Raw genomic sequence first — 24,472 nt, 5'->3', positions numbered from 1 at the left:
TTTTAATCTCTTATTACCCATTGCAAACACTTCACAATAAATCCAATCTATATATTAATATATGAAAACACTGACTAAAATAATCCAAAACTTATAATAATAAATGTCAAATTTGCACCTTCTTTTACACCATACTTCACTAATTTGCAAAAGTAAGCCATGTGTTTCAAAAACAAAAACAACTATTTAAGTTTTTTTAACTTTTATTTATATACTATTTACAAATCTATATATATTGATTCCCTATGTAATGAAGTTCAAAACATACAATATAATGCTGAAATTAAAGATTTAAAAAAAAAAATGTAAACAAACCTTTCGTCAATTGTTGACAAAAATGTTATCGACTGCTAGAATGCAAATCGGTAAATACACGATTTGCACAGTAATATCTCATAGTGACCCCAATCGTACATGATCATATTATAAATATTCATGTCAGTTATCAAAAAATACTAAAAATGTACGTGATCATGAGTAAATATCCATACCTTTATGTAAAATTCAATACAAAACAAAATTCTCTGCCATCATTCTAGCCGCCATTACTGCTACCGTTTTTATCCTATCTTTATCAAATGGAGAACGGGTACCAATTCTGTACTTGATTTCCGGAAAATAAATAACCTCTATTGCCAGAAAATATAAAAATAAGTTCCTTTCAAAGTAAACCGAAAGGTAAACTTTTTTATTGCAACATGTAGCATTTCAATCAATTAACGTTAATATGTTAAAACTAATATTTAATATTTTAAAAAGTCACGATCTTTTCTGTAAAAACTTTTGTTGCGGATTAATTTGTTCCCGGTAATTTTTGGCCGAATGCATAAAGGGGAACCAACAACGTAAACAAAATAAATGAAGTGATTATTTATGTGCAGTAAAATCACAGAAATGTGCTATAATTCAAAGCAGTTATTAGTCAATACATAGAGGAAGGTAATAATTACAGTTTTGTTGCAAAAGATAAAACGATCCCTGCAAATGACGACATCTATCTTGCGTTTATTTCATAAACAAAACCGGTTTCCATACTGAAAAAATACAAAATGGCGTCCAAAATTTTTCAAGTGGCATAATACTGGAGGATAAAGCATTTATTTAATTGTTAATTTCAATTTGTTAAAAAGTGGAGCACTTAAACAGCATAATTGTTTGACCAATTTTTGTGCTAAACTTATTTTACAAAGTAATATAACTTGAAAAAAAAAAGACATAAAAAACGGGGTGAATATTCGATTTTTATTTCTCATAAACTTCAAAACGTTACTAACTTCTGTCTCTGGAAATGGTTTAACATTGAACTAGTACTGTTTTGCATCAAAATATTTAATAATGAGATTCAAAGATGGCTAATTTCTGATATTTTAATCACAGGCAAAAGTATCGGACCTGGGAAGAAAAAATATGACCAGATTGATAAAAAAAAACCTGTGTTCATCTTAAAAGTGTCAAAAAAAAAACAAAAAAAATGTATATAATGACCCCCTTTAAAAATATACTATAAGTTAAGAGAAGGCCGGAAACTCCAGATTCGAGCCTACGAGCAAGGGATTCATTTCCCCGGCCGTTGTGAAAAACAATTGGCCAGACAATTAAAAAAAAAACTTTTATCACTATTTCACGTTTATATAAAGCTTCAAAATGAGACCAACCCCAAGTCTCTAGCCCTTCCCGTTCATGAAATATCTATCAGGAAACGAGCGACTTCGTGCTAAAAATCCTTGGTAGACATAATTGCGGCACAACAATTCGGTACGTAAACATAGACTAATACATGTATGTCAGCTGACTACGGGTCAAAATTACTTGAATTTACTGAATAATATTACTAAATACATTAAGTTGGACCACTCACAACCGTCAGTAGCATCTGATACACGCAAAATTCGAATTTCAAACCTTTCCACGGTCTTTAGATTACTTTCTACGCCATTGTCAATCAGCTGTTCGATATTTTGTAACGAGTCTTCTGATTGGCCAATAGCAACGAAAACCGGAACGTTTCACACAAGATGCAAAATGGCGTAGAAAGCGACTGAAAGACCGTGTAAATGTTTGAAACTCGAATCTCGTGTGTATTAGATGCTACTGACGGTTGTGAGTGGTCCAACTTAATGTATTCACCGTAATGAATTATATATTTTTTGATCTTGAACAAATGTTGTATAATTATATTAAACAAAGTCTGCTACTTATATAGTATTAAGAACAATCTATTATATGTTATTTTGGTTTTGGAGTCATATATGTGGATATATTACCTGTTAAGATTTTATATCACCCGAGCCGTTAGGCGAGGGTGATATTTTATTTTGTCAGGTAATATATCCACATATATCACTCCAAAACCAAAATAATAATTTTATTACCCTTCCCCTGCCGAGTTTAGACGATTTTTAAAAAAAATCATTGCTGTTTCAAATGAAACGTCGAAAAAGATTCCATTTAGGATACCTCTTCGTCACAACATGACGTCACACAAATACATGACGTATTTTTCCCGTACCTTACGAAAGTAAACAAGAGAAAAGGAGTAGTCTGTTGAACGCACTTTGTTTTGTAATTAATATCAAGCTTTCACAAGGTCATATTTGTTTTCGATACTGATGGTTATATGTATCATTACTCTACTTTGGTAAATATTTATCATTTGACAGTTAAAAAGTGCTTTTAAATCGGAATTTTCACCGCGTAAAATCGAACCGTTCGAGCATCACCTCAGCGCATATTGTTTACAACGTTGGGTACCAAACGGGGAAATTTAGTGTGTATATTACCCGTCTGGCTCGGTTATATCAATTTTTTTCGGGTGATCAATATCCAATCAAAAAGGCGGAAAAAATCAGGAAGGGTAATAAATATATATATCCGAATTTATATTACTTCGGTAAAATGATGTATATATCTACCACTCCAGTGACGGCTGTTAAAATAAAATATCAATTAGTATGTCAAATATCGACTTTACCGAAACAGCTTTATAAATATAGATCTGTATAGATGTGTGCGTACGTTGTGAGGTGTCGGCAACTTAATACAATAAAAATATTACTTTAATGGAAATTTCATCTTTAATATACTAAACTCGTATCCTCTTTGCAAAATAAATTTATAACAACTGTTTAAACTTTCAAAGAACTCTGAAGTTTCTATGCTTAACTTTATGCAACAAATACTCTTTTAGAACAAAAATTATTTCTTAAATCTTTATTAATAATGCTTAAGTATTTAAGAAAGTAAGCTATCAAAATTACCGAAGATGTAACTTGTAAATAATATGTTAATAATATCTGAATGAGCTTCTGCTACGAATGTTTTGATCTGAGCGGAGTGACTTCCGACAGGAAAACTGCGCTTTTATAGTCAAGATTCCTACACTGTCCCACACTGTGGGAAACTTTGAGAAAAGTGTAGGAAAGGCTCCTAAAGGATTTCCTACAGATCCAAGACCTCCCACAACTAACATTAAAGATAGAAATACAACATAGAACAACATATTTGAACACATATTACATTCAGTTAATAATTATTGGAATTAATAAAAACATGAAACAAGTGAAATACCGTTATTATGTGTGGAGATATGAAATTTTAAGATTAATAAATTTAATGTAACCCCACTTTTTACCCCACAGGTAAAGAAAAGTTTTGCACAAGATGATGATGTCATAAATCAACTAATGTGTGACGTCATATTTGTAAGCAAACAAAATGGCGGAATATTAATACAATGGTTACAAGTTAGAATGTTCTTCTTTGAATAGAGAAATAATGAATAAATCTTACGGTAAAATTACTTGTGAATTATAAAGTTAATGTATCTCTTTGACTTTATGATAAACTTTGAATTTAACTAAAAGAATTTTTATTAATAGGCACGCTGTTTATTTAAAACAACAGTTCATAAAATGGGTGGGAAGTGGCACATCACATTACCCCCGCCTCAGAGAGGCAAAGTTCCAACTGCCTCAAGTCAATACATCAGGAATAAAAATAACACGTTTAAGTATCCCCTTGTTCAAAGTTTGTCAATATTTCTTATTTTACGGCATCCAATCTCTGCGCCTATTCCAACCACCGTTTTATCTCGAGTTGTTGTGGTGACCCTTTATGTTAAAGTGTTGGCGGCTACAGACTTCTCTATTCTCCCCTCTGTTTTCCTTTTCCTCGTTTCTCTTATCCTTAATATTACTTGGTTCTTTCGATACTACACCTACCTCTCTCCTGACTCCTTTTATCATTTTTTTTCCGCCATTTCCTTCTTTAGTCTTTTTAAATTCTCTATCACTTTTTTCTCCTACATCACTCTTTACCTCCTTTCCATCTCTACTATCTTTCTCTTTCTTTAGTTCGGCATTTTTTTTTCAAAGTTCATCAACTGTACTTTGTAATTTATTTATCATTTCAGCGTTGTATATAATTTGACTACCAATAATATTCCCTGTTCTCTTTACCATGTCACACTTCACTTGATGATGACTCATCACTAGATGATGAGCTAGATGATGATGAGCTTACCAATCTGTTTTGTTTTAATGAATGTCTGAATCACCAGGTACTACTTTTTTATCAATCATCTCATTTCTATTACTATCATCTGCTGTATTCTCAACTTTTTAAACTACTTCTAAATCTCTCCTTCTAACTATCCTCAGATGTAATGCCTGCTCTTCGCTTGTTCCAACTCCTATGACTGCCTCTACCACCTTATCTTTCTTCTCCTCCATCTTCCTGCTTACCGTTAAATCAAGCGCTCCTGTCTCTATCCACGTATCATTATCATCATTTACCACGGATACTTCTCCCAACAAGCCCTCCACTGCTCTCTCTGTCTCATTCTCGAACATTTGAATTTCTGGTGAAGCGACTATATCTGCCTCTTGCATTGCTATTTATAATATATTAGCTCTATCCCTAGGGAACTCCTTCTTCACCCACCAGTTCATGCTTTCGTCCTTAGACAACATTTCTATGTCTTTCTCCGAGACAATGTAGGAGTTCATAGATGATACAAGGAACGTTCTGGAATGCTTTACGCCCTTCTCTATCATAACATTCCAATGCCTAGCATAATTATCGACGTGTGCCAGCAAACCATCCCGAGTTCGACTTCTGAACAGACAAAGCCTACACCAGTGCGGCGGCTCATCATAAGAGACATCATATTTATAAACATAGTCTTCCAGACGCTGCTTGGTGTTGATCTCTGTCTTTCCTTTCTTCTTGCAATGTCTGCATCTATATGCTCTACCTCTGGGACTTGCTTTCTCCATGATACTGCAAAAATAATGGCAATGATAAGCAAACATTGATAATACGTTGCCATTAAAGTCACCGACACCTCTTTCGCGTGTTATGTTGTTTTCTATCGTATTGCGAATCAATGACAGTATATGAACTTTGCATAATTGACATCTCAAAATGACTTCTAATTCGACATTTGCTTGGGAAGATAGAGGGTTTACGCTTTCTTTAGACGTTGGGCTTTCTTTTGGGATTCTGTGTTTATCTAGTTTACGCGGCGCCTTTATCAAAATCTTTTTACGTAGTAGAAATTAAACGCTTGACCCAAACAACGAAAAGTTGGGAGAATCTTGATAGAAAAACAAGATTGAAGTATCTTTTCTCAGTTTAATCATATGAAGAAACAATAATACATTTATAACAATATGTTCAAGCAATATATCAATCAAACTTTTCTTCTAGGCATTCTGATCATCTGATACCTTTTTTACGAGCTTTAGCTATCCATCTTGGAGCGTTGTTTCCTCCATATGGTTTGAGCTTGTTATGGTGAACCACCTTTTCCTTACCATGTTTATCCATTTGAATAACAAAATTGATATCAGACATTTTCTTCTTCACCATAAAAGGACCATCATACATCGGCTCTAATTTGTGACTTACACCGACTTTTCTGTTTTCCAGTAAACACCATATAAAATTACCTTCAGAGTAAGCATTTACCATCAACTTCGCATAATAGATATCCTTACGTTTATCAGCGGATTTTTTCTATATGTTTCTTCGCAATTTCGTGTGCATATTGCATCTTTTTGCGAAGATTATCTATGTAATCACCATATGAGGTGACCTTTTGTGGTCAAACTCCCATATACCAACTCTGCTGGTAGTATTATTTCTCTTCCCATTGTAAGTAGGTTGGGACTAAGTTTAGTTGTTTCGTTGGGAGTTGCCGTGTATGCACCAGCAATACAACCTAAATTTAAATCCCAATTTTCTTGTTCATTACAGAGGTAAGCTTTAATCATTTTTATTATAGTTGCATTAATTTTTTCACAAACGCCATTGCATTTTGGATTCCTTGCACTTGTACGTGTTTTCTTTATCTCCAGCATTTGACATAGTTCTTTGAAGACCTTACTCTCGTAATTTCTGCCTTGATCGCTATGTATGATGAGAGGACACCCCCATCGCGCAACAAATTCATTTAAAATTTTTGAAGCGCAAACTTCTGCTGACTGATCAGGGACAGCAATTACCCCTACAAACTTAGTAAAATGATCGGTTAACACCAATATATATCTGTTTCCTCTTGGCGAAAGTGGAAGCGGTCCTACATAATATGTCGCCAACACGTCCCAAGGTTCACCATCCTTAAGCGATCCAAGTGGAGCTTTTGGTATTTTAATTGGCCTCTTGTTACTCGCACAAATGTCGCATTGCTTAACATACATTTTTAATTTTTACATCTTCTTTCATATTGAACCAATAAAACCTTTGTGCCAATTTCTCTTTCGTTTTCTTAACTCCCATATGACCAGATAATTGGCAGTCGTGCATCTGATAAAGCACGTCTTTTTTCATACACGTAGGAATAATAAATTGTTTAAATTCCCATATTCCGTCCTTTTTCTTAAAGCTTTTCACGAGAACGCCATTGTGTATTAACAAAGAATCCAATTATGTCTTGATATTGCACTTTTACCAACCATTTGTTTGCTTGATGGCTTTAAATTTTCTTCTTTAGCCTTTAAGATTAGGTTTATATCAACGTCTTGCAATTGTGCTGCTCGCATATGGTCATCATTTCCGATAATGGTTTTATCAACGACAACATCACTGCTTGTTGATGACATCTCCTCATCAGAGACATTGGTCATTTTTACTGGACAACATTCTGGATTAAGAGAATCAGTTCCTTTTGCCTTGTTGTTACACTCGAGACTAGCGGTTAGTGCCCTTTCTTTCTGCTCAGGCCCATTTTCAATTTCCCACCTCAGTTCCATGGACTCGGCTCTTTTCATGCACTTTTTGCATGGTCCGCACTTCAGAGATTCGCATATATCAACAAAAGGGCAGTCGCAATCTTTCGGCTTTTCGCATCTCGAAAGAGCATCGCAATGTCCTTGGTTCGCCCCTGGCCAATATTCAATCGAAAAATCGTATTGCGATAAGATCTCAATCCACCTTGCGATTTTCCCTCGTGGTTCAAGTAACTTAAATAACCAAACCAAGGCTTGATGATCGGTTCTGACTTTAAATCTCCTTCCCGGCAAATACTGCCCGAAGTAGTCAACAAAGTATCTTACTGCCAGCAAATCCTTTTTTGTGATACAATAATTTGATTCAGCTTTGTTTAATGCTCTGCTTGCATATGCAATAACGCGTTCTCTTCCGTGTAGTATTTGTAATAGGACCCTCCTATGCCCGTGTCACATCCATCGACATCTAAAATAAATTCTCCGCCCCCATTCTTCGGATAAGCTTATAAGTGCCTCTTTTATGTCATTAAATGATTTATCGCACGCCTCTGACCACATAAATTCTGATCCTTTTTTTGTCACTTCTACTAAAGGCCTTGTAATTTGAGCATAATTTCTTATAAACCTTCTAAAATAAGAGCCTAATGCTACAAAACTTTTAATTTGTATGGCTATTTTAGGTCTGGGCCATGCTTTATCTTTCGAAATATTGGCAGGATTTGGTCAAACACCCTCATTAGATATTATATGTCCAAGGAAAACAACTTCCTGTTGTAGCATTTCACACTTTTCTTGCTTGAATTTAACTCCTGCAATTTTTATCCTTTCCAAAACTTGTTCTACTCTGTAAATGTGTACTTCAAATGTTGAACCGAATACAATAATGTCATCTATGTATATCAAACAAATTTCCAATTGCAGACCCTGTAACGCCAATTCTATGGTTCGTTGGAACGTGCTTGCTGAATTATTTAACCCGAAGGGCATGCGAGTCATCTCGTAATGCTCATATTTACATGCGAATGCGTTCTTCGGTATATCTTCTTCTTTCAGCGGTATTTGAAAATACCCACTTGTTAATTCGAAAGTTGAGACCAAACAAGCACCGGACACGGAGTCAAGACAATCTTGTATTCGAGGCATTGAAATCCATCCGGTTTAACCAACTCATTAAGGCGTCTATAGTCTAGCTTTCTTGTCTTCTGCAGCATATGCAAGAGGTACTCTTCTTAGAGGTTGTTTTATGGGCAGTGCGTTACCGGTGTTAACAGAATGTTCAGTGAGATTTGTTAAGCCAATATCCCATTCATCTTTGGAAAATGTATCTGCATATTTATTCAAAAGTTTTGCGAGCAGTGCTATCTCAGTGTCAGACCTACCTTTACTAGCTCTTTCGAATAATTCTTTAACATGTTTTGGTATAGCAATGTTTGCTCCGATGTTTGTTTCAAAAATCTGTGAGACATCTTCCTGTATGCTCACTCAATTGTATCTTTCTAATACAACAGTTGTTTTCATCATCAACAACTCCTTCACTTGTAGCTAATACCTTAGCATTATCAACAATCTTTTCGGCTACTCCTATAACTGTGAGCAGTGCTATCTCAGTGTCAGACCTACCTTTACTAGCTCTTTCGAATAATTCTTTAACATGTTTTGGTACATCAATGTTTGCCCCGATATTTGTTTCAAAAATCTGTGAGACATCTTCTTTATGCTCACTCAATTGTATCTTTCTAATACAACAGTTGTTTTCATCATCAACAACTCCTTCACTTGTAGCTAATACCTTAGCAATATTAACAATCTTTTCGGCTGCTCCTATAACTGCATCTTGTTTTATTGTGAACTCTGATGAGAAGGGATTCAGGAGTCTCACCTTCTGCGTAGCTGAAGAATTCAAGTTTACTAATGTTGCTGCCATTTGCAAAGGATAAGTTTCTTTAAAGCATTCAGTAGGCTCTATAATATAATTTGCGTTTTTGTCATCGTCGTCGCTTTCATCTCTTTTGACAAATACATCTATAACGGCTTCTGACATGGCTGGTATTGTAAAATCATCTGCAGCTGTAACCTTCCTTATGCTTTCTGGTAGACCTATTTGAGAGCAGCGTATCTTATGTTTATCGAAAACTATGAGTCCTTTGCTTAACAATAGATCTGCGGGGCCCTTCTCGCTATTCTGTAATATATCGACTCCAACCAGATACTCATCTTCAATATCTGCAAATATCATTTCACCTTTAAGTTCAAGCGTATCTAGCTTAAAGTTAAACTCTGCTTTTCCCAATTCATTAAGTGGTAAGCCTCCTGCTCCTGATAAGCATGCTGATTTCCGCAGTGTTGGTTTTTTATTTTCCTCAAGTTTGTTATAAACTTTTGTTGCTAGTACTGTAGCTGATGCACCTGTGTCTGCTGTAAACGTAACTGGTATATTTTCAACTTCTCCTTTAATATAAATACCTGGACATAACTCACGTTTCCTTGTTATTGGTCTTTGTTTTACTGTAATGCTATTTTCCTTTTGTTCTTCTTGCTCTTCACAGTAATCAGTCTCAGACTGTTTGCCTCTTACTGGGTCTGGGACTGCTCTTTGGCCCCAAGAGCCGGTCCTGTCATGTTTAAAGGATTCGTGCTGACATTTGCCTCACGATAAGTTGCATAATTATACGAATATTTTTGCCGTTGGTTTCCATCTGTTTCAGGTCCACGTCTATTCTTTCTGCACTCCCTAGCTATGTGTCCTTGTTTTTCACAGTTAAAGCATACAATGCTTTTCTTCTCTTTTGTCTTATCTTTATTTGCACTCATATTATTTGTATGATTAAACTTAGTTACTTCTGTTAGAATTTGTTCTAGGACCTTACTCAAATTTCCTTCATTTGTAGTATTTTCATTTGTTTCTGTGCTTGAGCACCGAGTCATATTTTCTGTATTCCTAACCAACATCTTATCATTTCCTCTTTTCAGTTGTCTTATTTCATTTGAGTCATTACCATCATCTTCTCTATCATAGCTTGCTCTTCTTGTTTTCTTGTTTCGTTTGTCACCTTCTTCTTGTCTCCTACAAACTTTTGTTTGAACATAATTTGCAACATGAAATACGGCCTCATCTATATCCTCTGGTTCCTTCTGATACTCTACAGCAAACCTAACTTCTTCATCCTGTAAGCCGTCTAGAAATTTTCTCACGAGATCTTCTTGTCTTGTTCTTCTATCTCTGTATCCATGAGCTTTGTCGTATAACATCTTAAGTTCTGCTGCATACTCTTCTGGAGTTTCGTGTTCTAATTGTTGTCGTTTGCTGAATTTAGCAGCATATGACCTTGAAGTGTGTATGACCCTGAACCTACTATCTAGTTCCCTGATTAACAAGTGGTAATTCTCAATTATATCTTGAGGCAACTGTCCAAAAACAAATTGGCCTGCAGAACCCTGTCAGCGAGGTAGAAGTTGATCTAGCTTTTCTTCGGTATCCCAGTTATATCGTTTTGCAATGGCTTCAAATCGACTGATCCAAATGTCCCACTCATCTTTGCCATCAAAAGGTGTTAAACTCAAGTTAGCTGTTCTTGAATTTCTGTTCAAATTTCCTCTCCAATATCCATCACTGCCTGTATGGTTCTGAAATTCATAGTTTGGGCGCACTCGACTAGGTGGACACCTTGAACGTACATTACTTGTGTACACTTCTGTATTACCTTGCACACCTGTCTGAGATTGACTTCTTGTTGGATTATTACGTGCAACACGACAGTTGTCATTGTAACCATTCACCACCCTATGTTGATTCTCTAACCCTTCATATGTCCGAAAATTATTTCGACTGTGGCCTTCCATAGTTCTTGATACGTGATTATGTGATTCACGGCTATTCAGCTCATTCTGATAATCTCTATTTTGTATTGTATGTGAAATTTGACAGCTATGATCTTCCATAGTTCTGTGACTATCTATATCATGATGTGTATAATGATTATCATGTTCAGAAGACTTGTTTAATGTTTTATTGCCTGCCTTGGACGTACATGTAGCTGTACTTTGATTTGATACTAAATTCATCATCTGTTTAAGTACAGAAGTTATTTCCTTTTGTTGCAGTCTGAGGTCGTTTATACATTCATTTAATGTAAAATTTTCCTGTTGATCTTCCTCACTTTGCATGCTTGAAGTTTCCGACATCCCATCTTCAACTTGTAAATCACGTTGACCAATGCTGTTTCGCTGATAATTACCGTTTATAATAGGGGACGGATTACGGCTGTTATCGTGTCCATCCTCGCTATTTGTTTCGAAATGGGACTCGATTTGTGGGTTTTCATTTACTTTTGGAGAACTCATATTGTGATTGAAAAATATTTCCGTTTCACTGTCTTCAATGTCCGTCATAATTCATACAAATTTATAATTTGTAATGACTAATTTTCTCTATTGTAAAGATGATCGGCGATTGTTCCGCGGTACTATATAATGATTTCTCAGGAAAGTTCGTATCTCTGGATCCGCTATAAAGAAACGGATCCCACCGCTGCCACCACAAATGTTGCGTACCGCTGTCTCTTGTATGTCTTTTATTCTACTAGCATGTATTCGCTAACTCAGAAGAATAGTTCTTCTTGGTATAGAGCTTCTGTATTTCATATATTTATATGACGGACTCGGACGGACACCAAGCGATCACAAAAATTCCTCAGATTGGGCTATCAGAGGATGACTCCGCATCAGTTTATTGTTTTATTTTTGGATGATATATAAAGGGTATTTAATATAAAACTTCTCAAGTAACAACCAAGACAATTTCAAGTTAACGATGTTTATTTACGGACTCACCGTAATGAACTCTATATATATTATTTAATCTTGAACAAATGCTGTATAATTATATTAAATAATTAAAGTCTGCTACTTATATATAGTATTATCACAATCTAAATATAATTATCCGAATTTATATTACTTCGGTAAAATGATGTATAACTCTACTAGTGACGGCTGTTAAAATAGCATCAATTAATATTTCAAATATCGACTTTACCGCGACAACTTTATAAAATAGAATATAGATCTGTGTGCGTACGTTGGGAGGTGTCGGCAACTTAATACAATAAAATTCACAATAAAAAATATTACTTTAATGGAAATTTCAACTTTAATATACTATACTCATGTGCTCTTTGCAAAATAAATTTAAAACAACTGTTTAAACTTTCAAAGAACTCTGAAGTTTCTATGCTTAACTTTATGCAACAAATACTCTTTTAGAACAAAAAATTATTACTTAAATCTTTATTAACAATGCTTAAGTATTTAAGAAAATATGCTATCAAAATTACCAAAGATGTAACTTGTAATTAATTTCTTAATAATATCTGAATGAGCTTCTGCTTCTAATGTTTTGATCTGAGCGGAGTGACTTCCGACAGGAAAACTGCTCTTTTATAGTCAAGATTCCTACACTGTCCCACACTGTGGGAGACTTTAAGAAAAGTGTAGGAAAGGCTCCTAAAGGATTTCCTACAGATCCAACACCTCCCACAACTTACATTAAAGATAAAAATACAACATAAAACAATATATTTAAACACATATTACATTAAGCTATTAATTATTGGAATTAATGAAACATGAAACAAATGAAATATCGTTATTATGTGTAGAGATATGAAATTTTAAGATTAATAAATTAAATGTAACCCCACTTTGTACCCCACAGGTAAAGAAAAGTTTTTCACAAGATGATGATGTCATAAATCAACTAATGTGTGACGTCATATTTGTAAGCAAACAAAATGGCGGAATATCAATACAATGGTTACAAGTTAGAATGTTCTTCTTTGAATAGAGGAATAATTAATAAATCTAACGGTAAAATTACTTGTGAATTATAAAGTTAATGTATCTCTTTGACTTTATGATAAACTTTGAACTTAGTTAAAAGAGTTTTTTATTAATAAGCACACTGTTTATTTAAAACAACAGTTCATAAAAAATGGGTGGGGAGTGGCACATCACAGCTGTTTCAAAACAGATGTGAATTCCTGCCCTAAAATAGCCCCAAATGACCCTGATGTCATAACTAACGCTAATATAGTGAAAGTCTATGGGGAACTTTGCAGACGATATCTATTACCAGTGTTATCATTGCATAAAGGAACATTCACTATCTACAGAAATATTGCATGTTATCTTTGCAATAATAACGAAACTTTACCTGAGGAATGCTATTTATTCTATCCAGATTACACGGAATATTTTTTACAAATACATGTTCTTAATAAAAATCAGCAAACGTATATAGAAGATACACTATCTGTAGTCGATATCTTTCAACAATATGTCGGCAAATGTAACGTAGGTTACATTCGTGACGAAAAATTGGTAAGCAGTTGCACTGTTGTCATTCACTGAACCAAAATGTTTGCAGTTTCATGTTGTTTGTTTTATAGATAGAGATACCAAAACGTATTCTACACCACAATTAACGGTCTCTCTGCGTAGATGCATGAAAAGATTAAATCTTTTTACAGTTTTGTAACTTCGATTTTCACTAGATATTTGTAAAATAGAGAAAATAAGAATCTCTGAAGAAAGCCCAACAAGGCACATTTGAAGATATTGCAGTCAATATAGTAATGTAACGTTTATATAGTTTATGTTTGCGGTTGCTGAAAATATATAATTTTTTTTTATTCTTCCGCATATGAATGAAATTAAATATGCTTTATTATAAATTTGTTAAAATGAGTTGTCAGGTATGGACTTTATTCAGACAAAACATACAAAATTATATTAACTGATAACATACAAAACAGTTCTTATAAGTAGCACAACATTTTGAAACAGAGAAAATGTGTGCTTACATGCAAATAATTATATATGTAAGACTCTGCCGTTTGATCTAATTATTAGATAATTATAAGACCTTTTTATTACAGGAAATCTGTAGGAAGATTCTGTGCCCACGCCATTTTTACATTAACAATGGAAAATGCATACCAGTTTTCTCATACGTAGACGGTGTTTATTTCAATCTCATTATTGAAATTAAACCAAGGAGCCTTATTCCCGAGTCTGGAGCTCTCCTTGATCTATACGAAAGCCAACTTGAGAGAATACTTGCTAAAGAGGTTAATCATAATTTCAGACTAATACAAATAGATATATGGCGGAAAATCTCGAACTCTGTTCTGAAGATGAATGTTGTCTCTGTTAATTTCAAAATCGAGCGAGAAACTTATTCGAGTGTGATTGAAATATCTCGAAAAATGCTTACCAAAATAGGTGATGCAAAAATAGAAGTCAACTCAACTGTTATCAGTTTAGAAGTTGAGTTATCTGACAATGTATATAAAATCGACCGCTTTCATCGGGCGATCGAACGGGAAACAAAGTCGAAACTTCAAATGACGCGTAAATCTACGGAACTAAACGTTGATGAAAAGAGGTTTACGCTTTCAAAAGGACATTTTTGTTATAGAATGGAACTGAACTCAAGTGAATTTGTTATGCTTGGGAAAAACGCTATAAAAATTTTAAACACAGGTGTGCGAGTTGAAGGCGACTACTTTGACGCTACTGAAGAAGGAAATGAAATAGCCTGCATAGAGGACATCATTGAACTAAAGGAAAGGGCTCAAGAAACCAATAGGAAATCAGTTATTACAGAGGATAAAGATATCACTATTATCCTTGTATTTGGAATTGCAACAGCATTGATAATTTTGATAATAACCGGGAGAGTTATTTGTAGCTGCAGAAATAATGCAACTTGAAAAACACGGAGGGGCCTTTGATTAAATAGAGTTCTTGCGTCCATGCGTGAGTTATGCTTTTATTTGATTCTGTCTTATACAAACTTTAAGGTAAACTAAACGAATCGGTTAGGTCAATAAATTTCGAAAATCAAGCTTCAAAATAACAGTTACCCCTTACATTTACGTTATACAATTACAGTATAATCTATACTGGGATGCATTATGTAAAGTAAGTGTTTTTGAAAAACACCCTGATGTTTAAAATTTCAAATGTTTACAAGTTCATGTAAATTGTTGAATTCTGCTTTAGTCGGTGCTAGGGTGTATGAACAGTAGCCTGCAACTACATGTACCACTACCGTTCATTAAACCGACACTGCAACAGTTTCAAATTTGCCCTGTTGGGCTTTCTTTAGGGATTTTGTTTTTCTCTGTTTTTGTAACTACACTTTGTCAGAAGCTGTTTAGTATCGTCTTACCCTATCTAGTGCACCATCATTTAACAACCGCACGTTGTGTCAAAATATATTAAACTAACAATTATTACATTATTTGGTTTGTTTTTTATATTTAATGGTTAAACTACCCAACATATAGAATTCTGAAAGTGTGCGCTTTTCAAAGATTGTTGCCCTGTACAAACAAACTTACCGTTGAATAGAAGAAAACCAGAATCCCTAAAGAACGCTCGGTTTGTTTCAGTATGTTCAAGGACCAATATGGTAATTGCAAGCCAACATTTTCGCCCCATAGCAGCGGCTTAAGACGAATACACAATTAAGATGATTAATTTAAAACCAGAAATTTTGTGTGTAAAAGTATGCTTAAGTAAAATCTAAATTGCATAGTTGTGGAAAATCGACTGGACGCCACATTTTCTCATGTCTCATGTACAGCGGTGTTTCATCCACCGTTCTTCGTTGACGTTTCCCGCGACATTATTATTCATCCTTTACAATTATTATCATGTACATGTAATACAGACATATTGTATTTCACCGTGGCTTTATTTTTGTTGTAAATGTATGCGTTTTGTTTGTGTGCAAATCTGGAAACAAAAAACTTTTGTTTATCTGCTGGAAACTGTTTTTATTGTAGTGCAACCCCGTTTAGTTTCACTGACCTTCTCACAGGGTACACGACTTTAACTACTAAATTTCCTGCAGACTCAACCCAGCCTACTTTCTTGTTCCAATTTTCTACTCAAAACATAGGAGAATAAAACGCCATTTGGAGAATTTTTTCTGTACCATTTATCAAGACAGAGTAGTTCACAACACCATTATTAAGATGTTTGTGCTCCCTTTTCTCAAAACAAAAAGTTATCAACCCCATTTCGACCTCGGCTTCATATTATATCTATACAAATTAAAAAAAAGATAAATAAAAAACAAGAATAAAACAACATCAATTTCTTTTTGTTTTATTATAGAAACAGTTATAAAATTTATCAAAAATTCAATAACACAGTGTACTAGTATTGTGATATTTTCTGTAAGTGAATAAAAGAAATCATGGTTCTAAATAAAAGAACAACCGGCTCTTTTTAAAATGTATTTAAAAGCATGCAGTGTACAGGATTTGAAATACAATATAAAGACATGTTTCCATGATATAACATTTGTTTGAAATGATAAATAAATAAATACATGTGTATGACTCCTTGTGAAGAAATTTTATTAACAACATTCTCAATAGTTCGTGTTTGTTATAAACCACACCAACCAACATAATGTTAAAGAAGAACTTTACATCTTACACTGACACACCAGATAGTTAATCCACGTTTGTATTCATTTTAGCTTCTACTTAAATTGATTCCTACAATTATTTTAACATATACAATGCCTCACAAACTTAAGACAAAAATAGTCTCACCGACTTTAAAGATTTGAGAGTATTCACGTACCAAGAAATATGTATGATTTGCCTTCAACTGTGTTCTGCTGATTTTGTACAAATGTAAAAGTTCTTTAGCTTCCCTGACAACTGTTTGTTTTCTATTATGCACATTTCTTATTTAATCATGTCATTTGTAAGCTTGCTTGTGCTACATACACGTAGAACAATTAAAATATAAACAACATATGCAGGCTATTCTGTACCACCTTCTTCTACTTTGCTTTCAAAATACCTTTTGGCAACTTCAAAGAAATCTTTTTCTATGTCCATTATTTCCCGCTTCTTCTGATCTGTCAATATTTCTTCTCGGTAGAACTGAAGTTGAGTCGCTTTCAGCAATTTGTCATTCACCTCATCACTGTAAAATTTAGTTAGAATCGAGTATTCAGTTAAGACATAATTTCATTGAATTGTCACGTGACGTGACAATGAAGAACCATCCATGCAAGGTACACTTGATAAGTCAATATTTTTAAGAAAGCATATTGTTAAAAATAAAAATAACGGAATCAAAATTCATTAGAAGGGTTAAAAATGTCATGGATTATCTTTTTTAAATTGAAAATTCGATTTTATATAAATTGCTTGAATAAAATTATAAGTGAAACAAATTAATTATTCATAAAGTAAAGTTTAAAAAATATATGACACATTAATGAAAATTAATTGACTAAAACGTGATGTTTTTATCTTTAGTTATTAAAACTATTAAAATAGTATTGTTAATGACAATTGAAAGCACTTCAGTATACAGTTGGTATGGTATACCTAGATGGCGCTTCATTCTCGCTTCCACTATCGGAATCATCCTGAAAGAAAGGTGTATTATTCATTATCAACATGTTTTTAATTCATTGTTACATTTTATAATTAAACGTAGAATAAAATAGTTTTGTGTGCGGGTGTCTATTGCAGCACACACCTACATTACGGAATTCTTTACATTCTGTCGAAATTTAGTGTATTACTAGTACTTATAGAGTTAAAGGGTATAAAGTTATATCTGATGAAATATTTTTTTCAAATTCATCATGGTAAAATTATTTCGTTTTCATTCTCTTTAGATCATTGTTCAAAATAGTTGTACTATTATTTTACACACCACACACATGGAAACTGTACGTAAACAAAATTACACAATTAGCAATTATTTTATGTCTTCGCCATACTCATACAACAATATTAGAATAAGCACGTCCGGTAAGCTAAATAGGTATAGAGCGTAAGCCGGGCCATTAAGTGTTCTATTCTTGGACGATGCAGGTCACTTTTGTTGTGATTGATCATGAAAACCATTCTACGGTCACTGTACATCTGCTCCGGCATGTACAGAAGTTATCAGTTCCTTGCGAAAGTGAAGGGATTTAGTAATGTAAAACTGCTTGACAGCCTGCCAAGGAACGGTGCGGTGCTAAACTGTGCTCAAAATTCAAACAAATTATTTGTTAACCCTTTCCCTCATGAGCATATTGTGAAAATGGCCGTTTTCATTGAAAAGCCTACTGTTACAACTGCTATGAAACTATGAAAAATGCTTCAATACTAATCAAACTTGGCACAAATGTTGACTTTTTTCAAACGAAGACATGTCTTTGGGGACAAATAGGACATTTTTTCACTATTTGAGGCCTGAAAGAGGGGGGTCGAAAGTGCGTTGTTTCGCGTTAACAAAAAATGATGAAAACCCTTGGAAGTACCCAAAATCTAGTTTTTTCCATGTTAACATGTGGCCTTTCACATAATTTTGGTGAAAAATTGTTGTTTTGTGACATTTTTAATTTTTTTAGTTAATACCCGGCAGCAGAGATATAACTTTATATACTTGATCAAGCAGTAGTATAATATTGATATTTACTCGTGACGGAGAAGTGCTTGGTATTGCTGGGGTCGTCACATCGTCTGCAAGAATAAATAATGGTAATTGTGACTTTCTTTTTTCAGGATGTCTTTGTTGTTCTCGTTTTTAATTAATTAAAGGCACAGTATGCCTCATAAATCAATATGATTCTAGTCTTTAAAACGGCCAAATATCCCTTATATGTTTATCAAAAGAATAAAGATATTTGAAACTTTTTAAAAGTGTCTTATTATTACATTTGTTAACACATAAATTGCACCGAACAAGCTTCTTTTCACCGCTTTTTAGTATAACAAAAGTCAAGGACAGAAACGAAGCTGGTAGACATTTTCAAGGCCTAACGAAATGAAAAGTTTCAGTAAGATGAAAGGCTTTGAATGCTAATTTTACGTTACTTTATTTTTCCCAAACAAAAACCTTTTTGAGGCGCGCAATGATAAAACCAACACAGTGCGTCTGCGACCAGCATGGATCCAGACCAGCCTGCGCATCCGGGCAGACTGATCAGAATCCATGATGTTCGCTTACAAACCCTATTACAAGTAGAGAAACTGATAGCGAACATCATGGATTCTGATCAGACAGTGCGAATGCGCAGGCTGGTCTGGATCCATACTGGTCGCAAAACCATAACAATTAGTTTTGTCATTGCGCGGCTCATTTCTTTATGTCTATGTTTAGTTATGTTGTACCTTCTCCTGGTATAACTTCAAGATTGAAAACTTTTGTCACAGAACGTTTGTCGTCGGTTGCTAGGCATATATAGGTTCCATCATCGCTTGGTCTTGCATTTTTAATCATTAAATCCCAGTTTGGAATATCAACGTGTAAACTGAATCTGTCGTCTCTTATGAAAACATGATATCCCACAGATATAACCGTACTGGTGCTTGCTTTTTTCCATATAATCTGGATGGAAAAAAATAAATGGCGAAAAAAAATCTTATGGTTTTTTACTGCGTTGAAAAAAGTTAAGATGGTAACAAAAATGAGAGCTGTCTCTGAATCTAAAGATGGCATTTCTCAGTTGTCAGGAAAGGAGTGACAAATCTATAAATAGTTTGAAAACTGATACTTTTAAGTTTCAGTAGACTTAAAATGTTAATTTATACTTCCTTTAAGTTTAAAAACAGCTGGCCAACACACTCATATACAAAACAAACTTGATGCTTCACTCATTTCTTGAATGGAATTATATCTTACGCATTTTATTAATGGTGTGCTTTACGCATTTTTAACAGAATGCTTAACGCAATTCTTAAACAGAATGCTTCGTGGAATGCTAAACGCATTTATTAACGAAATGCTTAACTCATTTCTAGAATGAAATGCTTTACGCATTTTTGAAAAGGAATGTTTTACGCATTCTTTCTTTGAATTTATTATGTCATCACTGTTCTGTGAGCAAAGAATAAGAATTAAAAGTCACAAAAATTATCCCAAATACATACGTGGTAAAGACTGGAATCTTTAATAGAACATGACAGTAAAGCAGTTTCTCCACCCTGTATAGTGACATTTGACTGTACATTTTCTGTTTTCTCTGTCCCTATAATTAAACGAAAAGTAAATATATCAATCAGTCAAATGTTTAATGGAAAGAAAGCTGTTCAATTTATAATCATTGATATGATAGGATAAAATAAATCGGTCCCGTTTGTTTTCCGTGAACATTTGTATGAGCAGTTACGGTACGGGGAGTTATTATTTATAATACTAATGTAAATTATGACAAGGTTTGGAATGTCGACCACGAAAATGTTGTTTTAATATTTAATATAGATGTTAACTATATTAAAAAAATAAAACATATAGATGTAAGATATGGAATATCACTTCTAAAATTATTATGAATGTAACTTAAAATATTTTTACATATCTTTTGCACTGGTGAAAATTCTAAAGGCCACTTAATATGCTGTTTACAAAAAAACACCTGTCCAATTTTTATTCCATGTACCATCTATTATCAATTTTTGGGACATCAAGATGAAAATTTATAGTTAATCAGCAAACAGGGATGAACATGCTCGCAAAGCTCTATACTGGTGGCAAAAGCTCTTTACTTCCGCTTCAAGCAGAGTACTGTTGACTTGTTCATCAGTACCATTTCTTAGTGGTCAACATTTGACCGCTTGATTTTTACAGTCCTGATCTTTTTTAAATGTACAAATAATTTATACCTGGCACTGACTGAACATCAAGAAAATATGACTTCTTTACAGCAACACCATCCATAGTTGCCCTACATTCATATTCTCCGCCGTCACTCATCACAGAGTTTTGTATTATAAGTGTCCATTCGTTCCCCTTTCTTACTATTGCTACACGTTTGTCTCTTGTAAAAACGTTCTCGCCAACAGTTAACGGCATTGGTGAATCTGCTTTTTTCCATATAACCTTAATTGATACGATTTAAAATTATAATCAAATGTAAATTACTAATGTTTATATACTGAAAGGGAAGTGTAGGTTATCTTATTCTTTGCTGGTTTCCTAGCAGTTTTGCGGCTGTTGATTATTCTCGTCCAGTATTGTCTATTTTTTAACAGTTAAGCATCTATATTACGTCATAAAATCAGAGACACATTTTATTAGGCAACGAAGCAAATAAATAAATACAGCGATTGATTTATATATTTTGAACAGTTGCCAGTTTTACTCTTTGTAACCAGTTATTTACAAAAAATAAGCAACACCGCAATAATTGGCTTAAATATATTTATTAAAGCTCGATTGCGAAACAAGTTCTTGCAACTTATATGAATCACTTTCAAGTCCGCTTACTGGAACCAACCAGCACTAGTGTCATATGAAGAAACATGGTCGTGACCCATGATCCCTGGGTTTAGAGGCAGACACCTTAACCAGTAGGTCACCCGCAATAATTGAAGCTCCGTGTAAGATAAATTAATTCTTTTGAATATGAACTGTATAATCAGATGGTACATGATAGTTCAATGAAACAGTCTTTATAAATTAACCTGGCTTACTGATGAAAAGGTCTATAAAACTGCTATGAAATTTTAAACAAGAAAAAGAAATGCTGTCAGTTATCTGGTCCATATTTCATTTAAAAGAAAAGTTGAAGAGCAACATCGAACATAACGTAATGCTTGATAGTAACATAAATATATGTGTTCTGTCAAAGTTATGTATTCGTTCGTTAACGGATTTATATTTCATTTATTAAAAAGATACGGTGTATAGCTAGAAACTGCTAGACAGCAAACATCAAATTATTAAAAGCATGATGATCATTTTAAAATAGTCATCAAGACCTTGACTTAATTGATGAAAATAATTGTTATGATTTGCAGCAAGAAATGAACAAATTCAGAACAATGTCAGACAATTAACGATCCTTCAACGGCATTGAAAATAAATAAAGCACTGAAAAATAAAAACGACTCATTGTAAAAGTATAAGGTTAAGAAGTACATTTTGTTGTCATAATCCATTCTAGAGGTGACCGGTAGCGTCCATTTTAAAGTCGCGAGAAATTTTAAATCCATGAGATTTTATGTCGAAATTGAATAAAATGTCGCGACTTAAAGAAACTCTCGAATTTTCCGTCGTAAAAAGTTGAGTTTTACGAAGAAAACCGTAACACTTTCTGTCTACATAGACTAAGCCCCGCTATGCTTTCTATTATAATCCGCGATATTTTGTTTGATGCATATCTTGTAAAAAGTCAAGTTTGAGCATTAAACCTCGACTTCTTATGCCGGGAAATGTCTCTGGCTGAAAATTGCTTTTACTTGCAGCGATATTTTAAATGTAGAGTCAAACCTTGGACGCTACTGGCCTCTTGAGTGCCGTTTCGAACAACTGTTATAAAATATCGAGGTTTATACGTTCCCTGCGACAATTGTACGATTTCGGCAGAAAATATCGCGGGTTTGAAATGACCGCAATCGGCCATCATAGAGTTGGTTTACTTCTTGGATCATATTATATGTCGCAAATGAGATAAGTAAAGGGATAGATTAGCATAACTGTTCGAGGTATATTTATTCTATAGAAAAAAGAAGGATGAAAGAAAAGTGCGCTTACCACTTTGAAATTGCCTGACAAAGAACACTTTAAAATGGCATGCTCCCCTTCCTTTACAGTGACACGGCCTTCATCAGCTGTAACATATCATAGTAACTTATCATACATTTTTTTAAACAAATAACGATTAATCAAGCAGAAGCTGCTTTGATCTTTAAATAATTCCCTCGCGCTTTAAGTACATTGCTAGTGGTCAAAGAAGTTCGAAAGTGCTACAGGAAGATGCTAGTTTGATTTTTTGACAAGGCATATGTTTCTATGTATTTTTTGTCAGTAGACATGTTTGTCTTTCTTTTATTTTGATTGAAATAATTTGAGAAAGGAACTGTTACTATCTATTCAGATTTATTGAGATGTTATATATTAAAAATACTTACACGTTGAAATACTCCAACATTTTAATATACATTTTGTGCATCCAAACGAAATTTGTAATTAATATGAACCATTAGATATTTAAGTGATTTTATATCTTTTGAAATCACTTGTTGAAAGATACATTTTTGGAATCCATGCTTTTTTATGTATTTAAAGAAAAAAATGGTGTAACCGCGTCCCAACGTCCCGTGTCTTTTTTTTTGCTACAACTATGACAAATAATACACATCCAGCACTGCTTTCTACATGACTGTGATAAACATTTAACATGCTCTAAAATCATTATTTAAATGTTATAAAACTCATAATTGCCTAATTACAAAAGAAGGAAAACTTCGTTTCTAAGCATAATGCGCCTTTAATGATGATTATTATATACCTGCTTAATTTGACCAGAATAGTATGCTAAACCATTAACTTATCTTTATTTTCTTTTTGATAATATATTTAGACTATAACTTTCCAATAAATTATACACATACCAGATCCGAAATGCACAGTTGTCATGAGAGATACAAAAAGACAAAGTTTCATATCCATGTTTGAAGAAAATTCTTTTTTTTTTATCCTCGTTAATTCCACCCTACGTGTCGATTTCCTCCTGCTTTCTTTCCACCACAACGAAGTTCAGTACATTTGAGCAAAATTATTCAACAATGTTGCATATAATCTTGACAAGAGATCTTATTTTCGTAGGCGTGGTGAACTAACGAAATGTTCGTGTGTTTATAAAAACAACAAAAAACATGTGTTTTCAGAGTAGATTATCTAACAGCAAATGTCAGAAAAAAAAGTCTGTTGAAATAATATTGACGTTAACAAAATGTTGATGCAATAACATTTACTGTGGATTAAAGATAAAAATATACACCAAAGTTGTACTGACAAACCTTAGTACGTGAAAAAAACAACATTTCGGTTCAAACGTATACGCAAAACAAAGACTAAATATATTGTCAATAAAAAAATACAAAAATTTACGCGTTTTAGGATTGTGCGCTAGGAAACTGTTTATTTGAGATAAGTAGGTATTAAGGTATTACGGTTTTAGATTTGTCTAGATCTTAACAACAAATGTTTAAGTTAAATAATGTGAATGTACGCTATGACGTATTTGAACTTTTTCGGTCGAGGACCGTCTAAATCAGTTTGACTTCCTGTAACATTTACAGGGACGAACTAAATATAAGAAGAATTATCATTGGTCGTTTATAATTACAAACTGAAATCGGGAAATCTCATTGTTCATCATAAAATAAAATGTAATGGATAGGTTTTGCCATTCTAAAATAAAA

General features: G+C 33.7%; 2 protein-coding genes across 3 annotated transcripts; one reads left to right on the top strand and one right to left on the bottom strand.

Moving 5' to 3' along the window:
- The first annotated feature begins 13,018 nt into the window (after nucleotides 1-13,018).
- On the top strand, nucleotides 13,019-15,001 carry LOC132753424 (uncharacterized). Its single transcript, XM_060743889.1, has 3 exons — nucleotides 13,019-13,094; nucleotides 13,282-13,607; nucleotides 14,165-15,001. The coding sequence occupies exons 1-3, from the start codon at nucleotides 13,019-13,021 to the stop codon at nucleotides 14,999-15,001; spliced, it is 1,239 nt and encodes a 412-aa protein (XP_060599872.1).
- Nucleotides 15,002-16,574: 1,573 nt separating this feature from the next.
- Nucleotides 16,575-23,933, bottom strand: LOC132753425 (hemicentin-1-like). 2 transcript variants are annotated; one of them, XM_060743890.1, is made up of 8 exons: nucleotides 23,660-23,933; nucleotides 22,800-22,876; nucleotides 20,927-21,143; nucleotides 20,195-20,298; nucleotides 19,436-19,652; nucleotides 18,741-18,784; nucleotides 17,654-17,694; nucleotides 16,575-17,243 (listed from the first exon to the last, which is right to left on the bottom strand). In XM_060743890.1, exons 1-8 carry the CDS (start codon nucleotides 23,715-23,717, stop codon nucleotides 17,078-17,080), a joined length of 924 nt encoding a protein of 307 aa, XP_060599873.1. In that variant the 5' UTR covers nucleotides 23,718-23,933; the 3' UTR covers nucleotides 16,575-17,077. The 2 variants fall into 2 exon arrangements, with proteins under 2 accessions (XP_060599873.1, XP_060599874.1); XM_060743891.1 differs by having other exon boundaries at nucleotides 20,195-20,292.
- Between the last annotated feature and the right edge of the window lie 539 nt (nucleotides 23,934-24,472).

The sequence above is a fragment of the Ruditapes philippinarum genome, unplaced genomic scaffold (genome assembly GCF_026571515.1).
Source record: "Ruditapes philippinarum isolate M1 unplaced genomic scaffold, ASM2657151v2 ctg3_1_1_1_1, whole genome shotgun sequence".
Taxonomy (NCBI): Eukaryota; Metazoa; Mollusca; class Bivalvia; order Venerida; family Veneridae; genus Ruditapes; species Ruditapes philippinarum.
This window is presented reverse-complemented; position numbering and strand designations above follow the sequence as displayed.

Bases quoted from the DNA above. Each gene is read 5' to 3' on its own strand.
- LOC132753425 (XM_060743890.1), bottom strand. From the start codon at position 23,717: ATGGATATGAAACTTTGTCTTTTTGTATCTCTCATGACAACTGTGCAT. The intron at 18,785-19,435 runs GTACAACATAAC...TTATTCTTGCAG, and splicing joins TGAAGTTATACCAGGAGAAG to ACGATGTGACGACCCCAGCA. The intron at 17,244-17,653 runs GTATACCATACC...TAAATTTTACAG, and splicing joins GAGAATGAAGCGCCATCTAG to TGATGAGGTGAATGACAAAT.
- LOC132753424 (XM_060743889.1), top strand. From the start codon at position 13,019: ATGGCGGAATATCAATACAATGGTTACAAGTTAGAATGTTCTTCTTTG. The intron at 13,095-13,281 runs GTAAAATTACTT...GCCCTAAAATAG, and splicing joins AATAATTAATAAATCTAACG to CCCCAAATGACCCTGATGTC. The intron at 13,608-14,164 runs GTAAGCAGTTGC...TTTTTATTACAG, and splicing joins ACATTCGTGACGAAAAATTG to GAAATCTGTAGGAAGATTCT.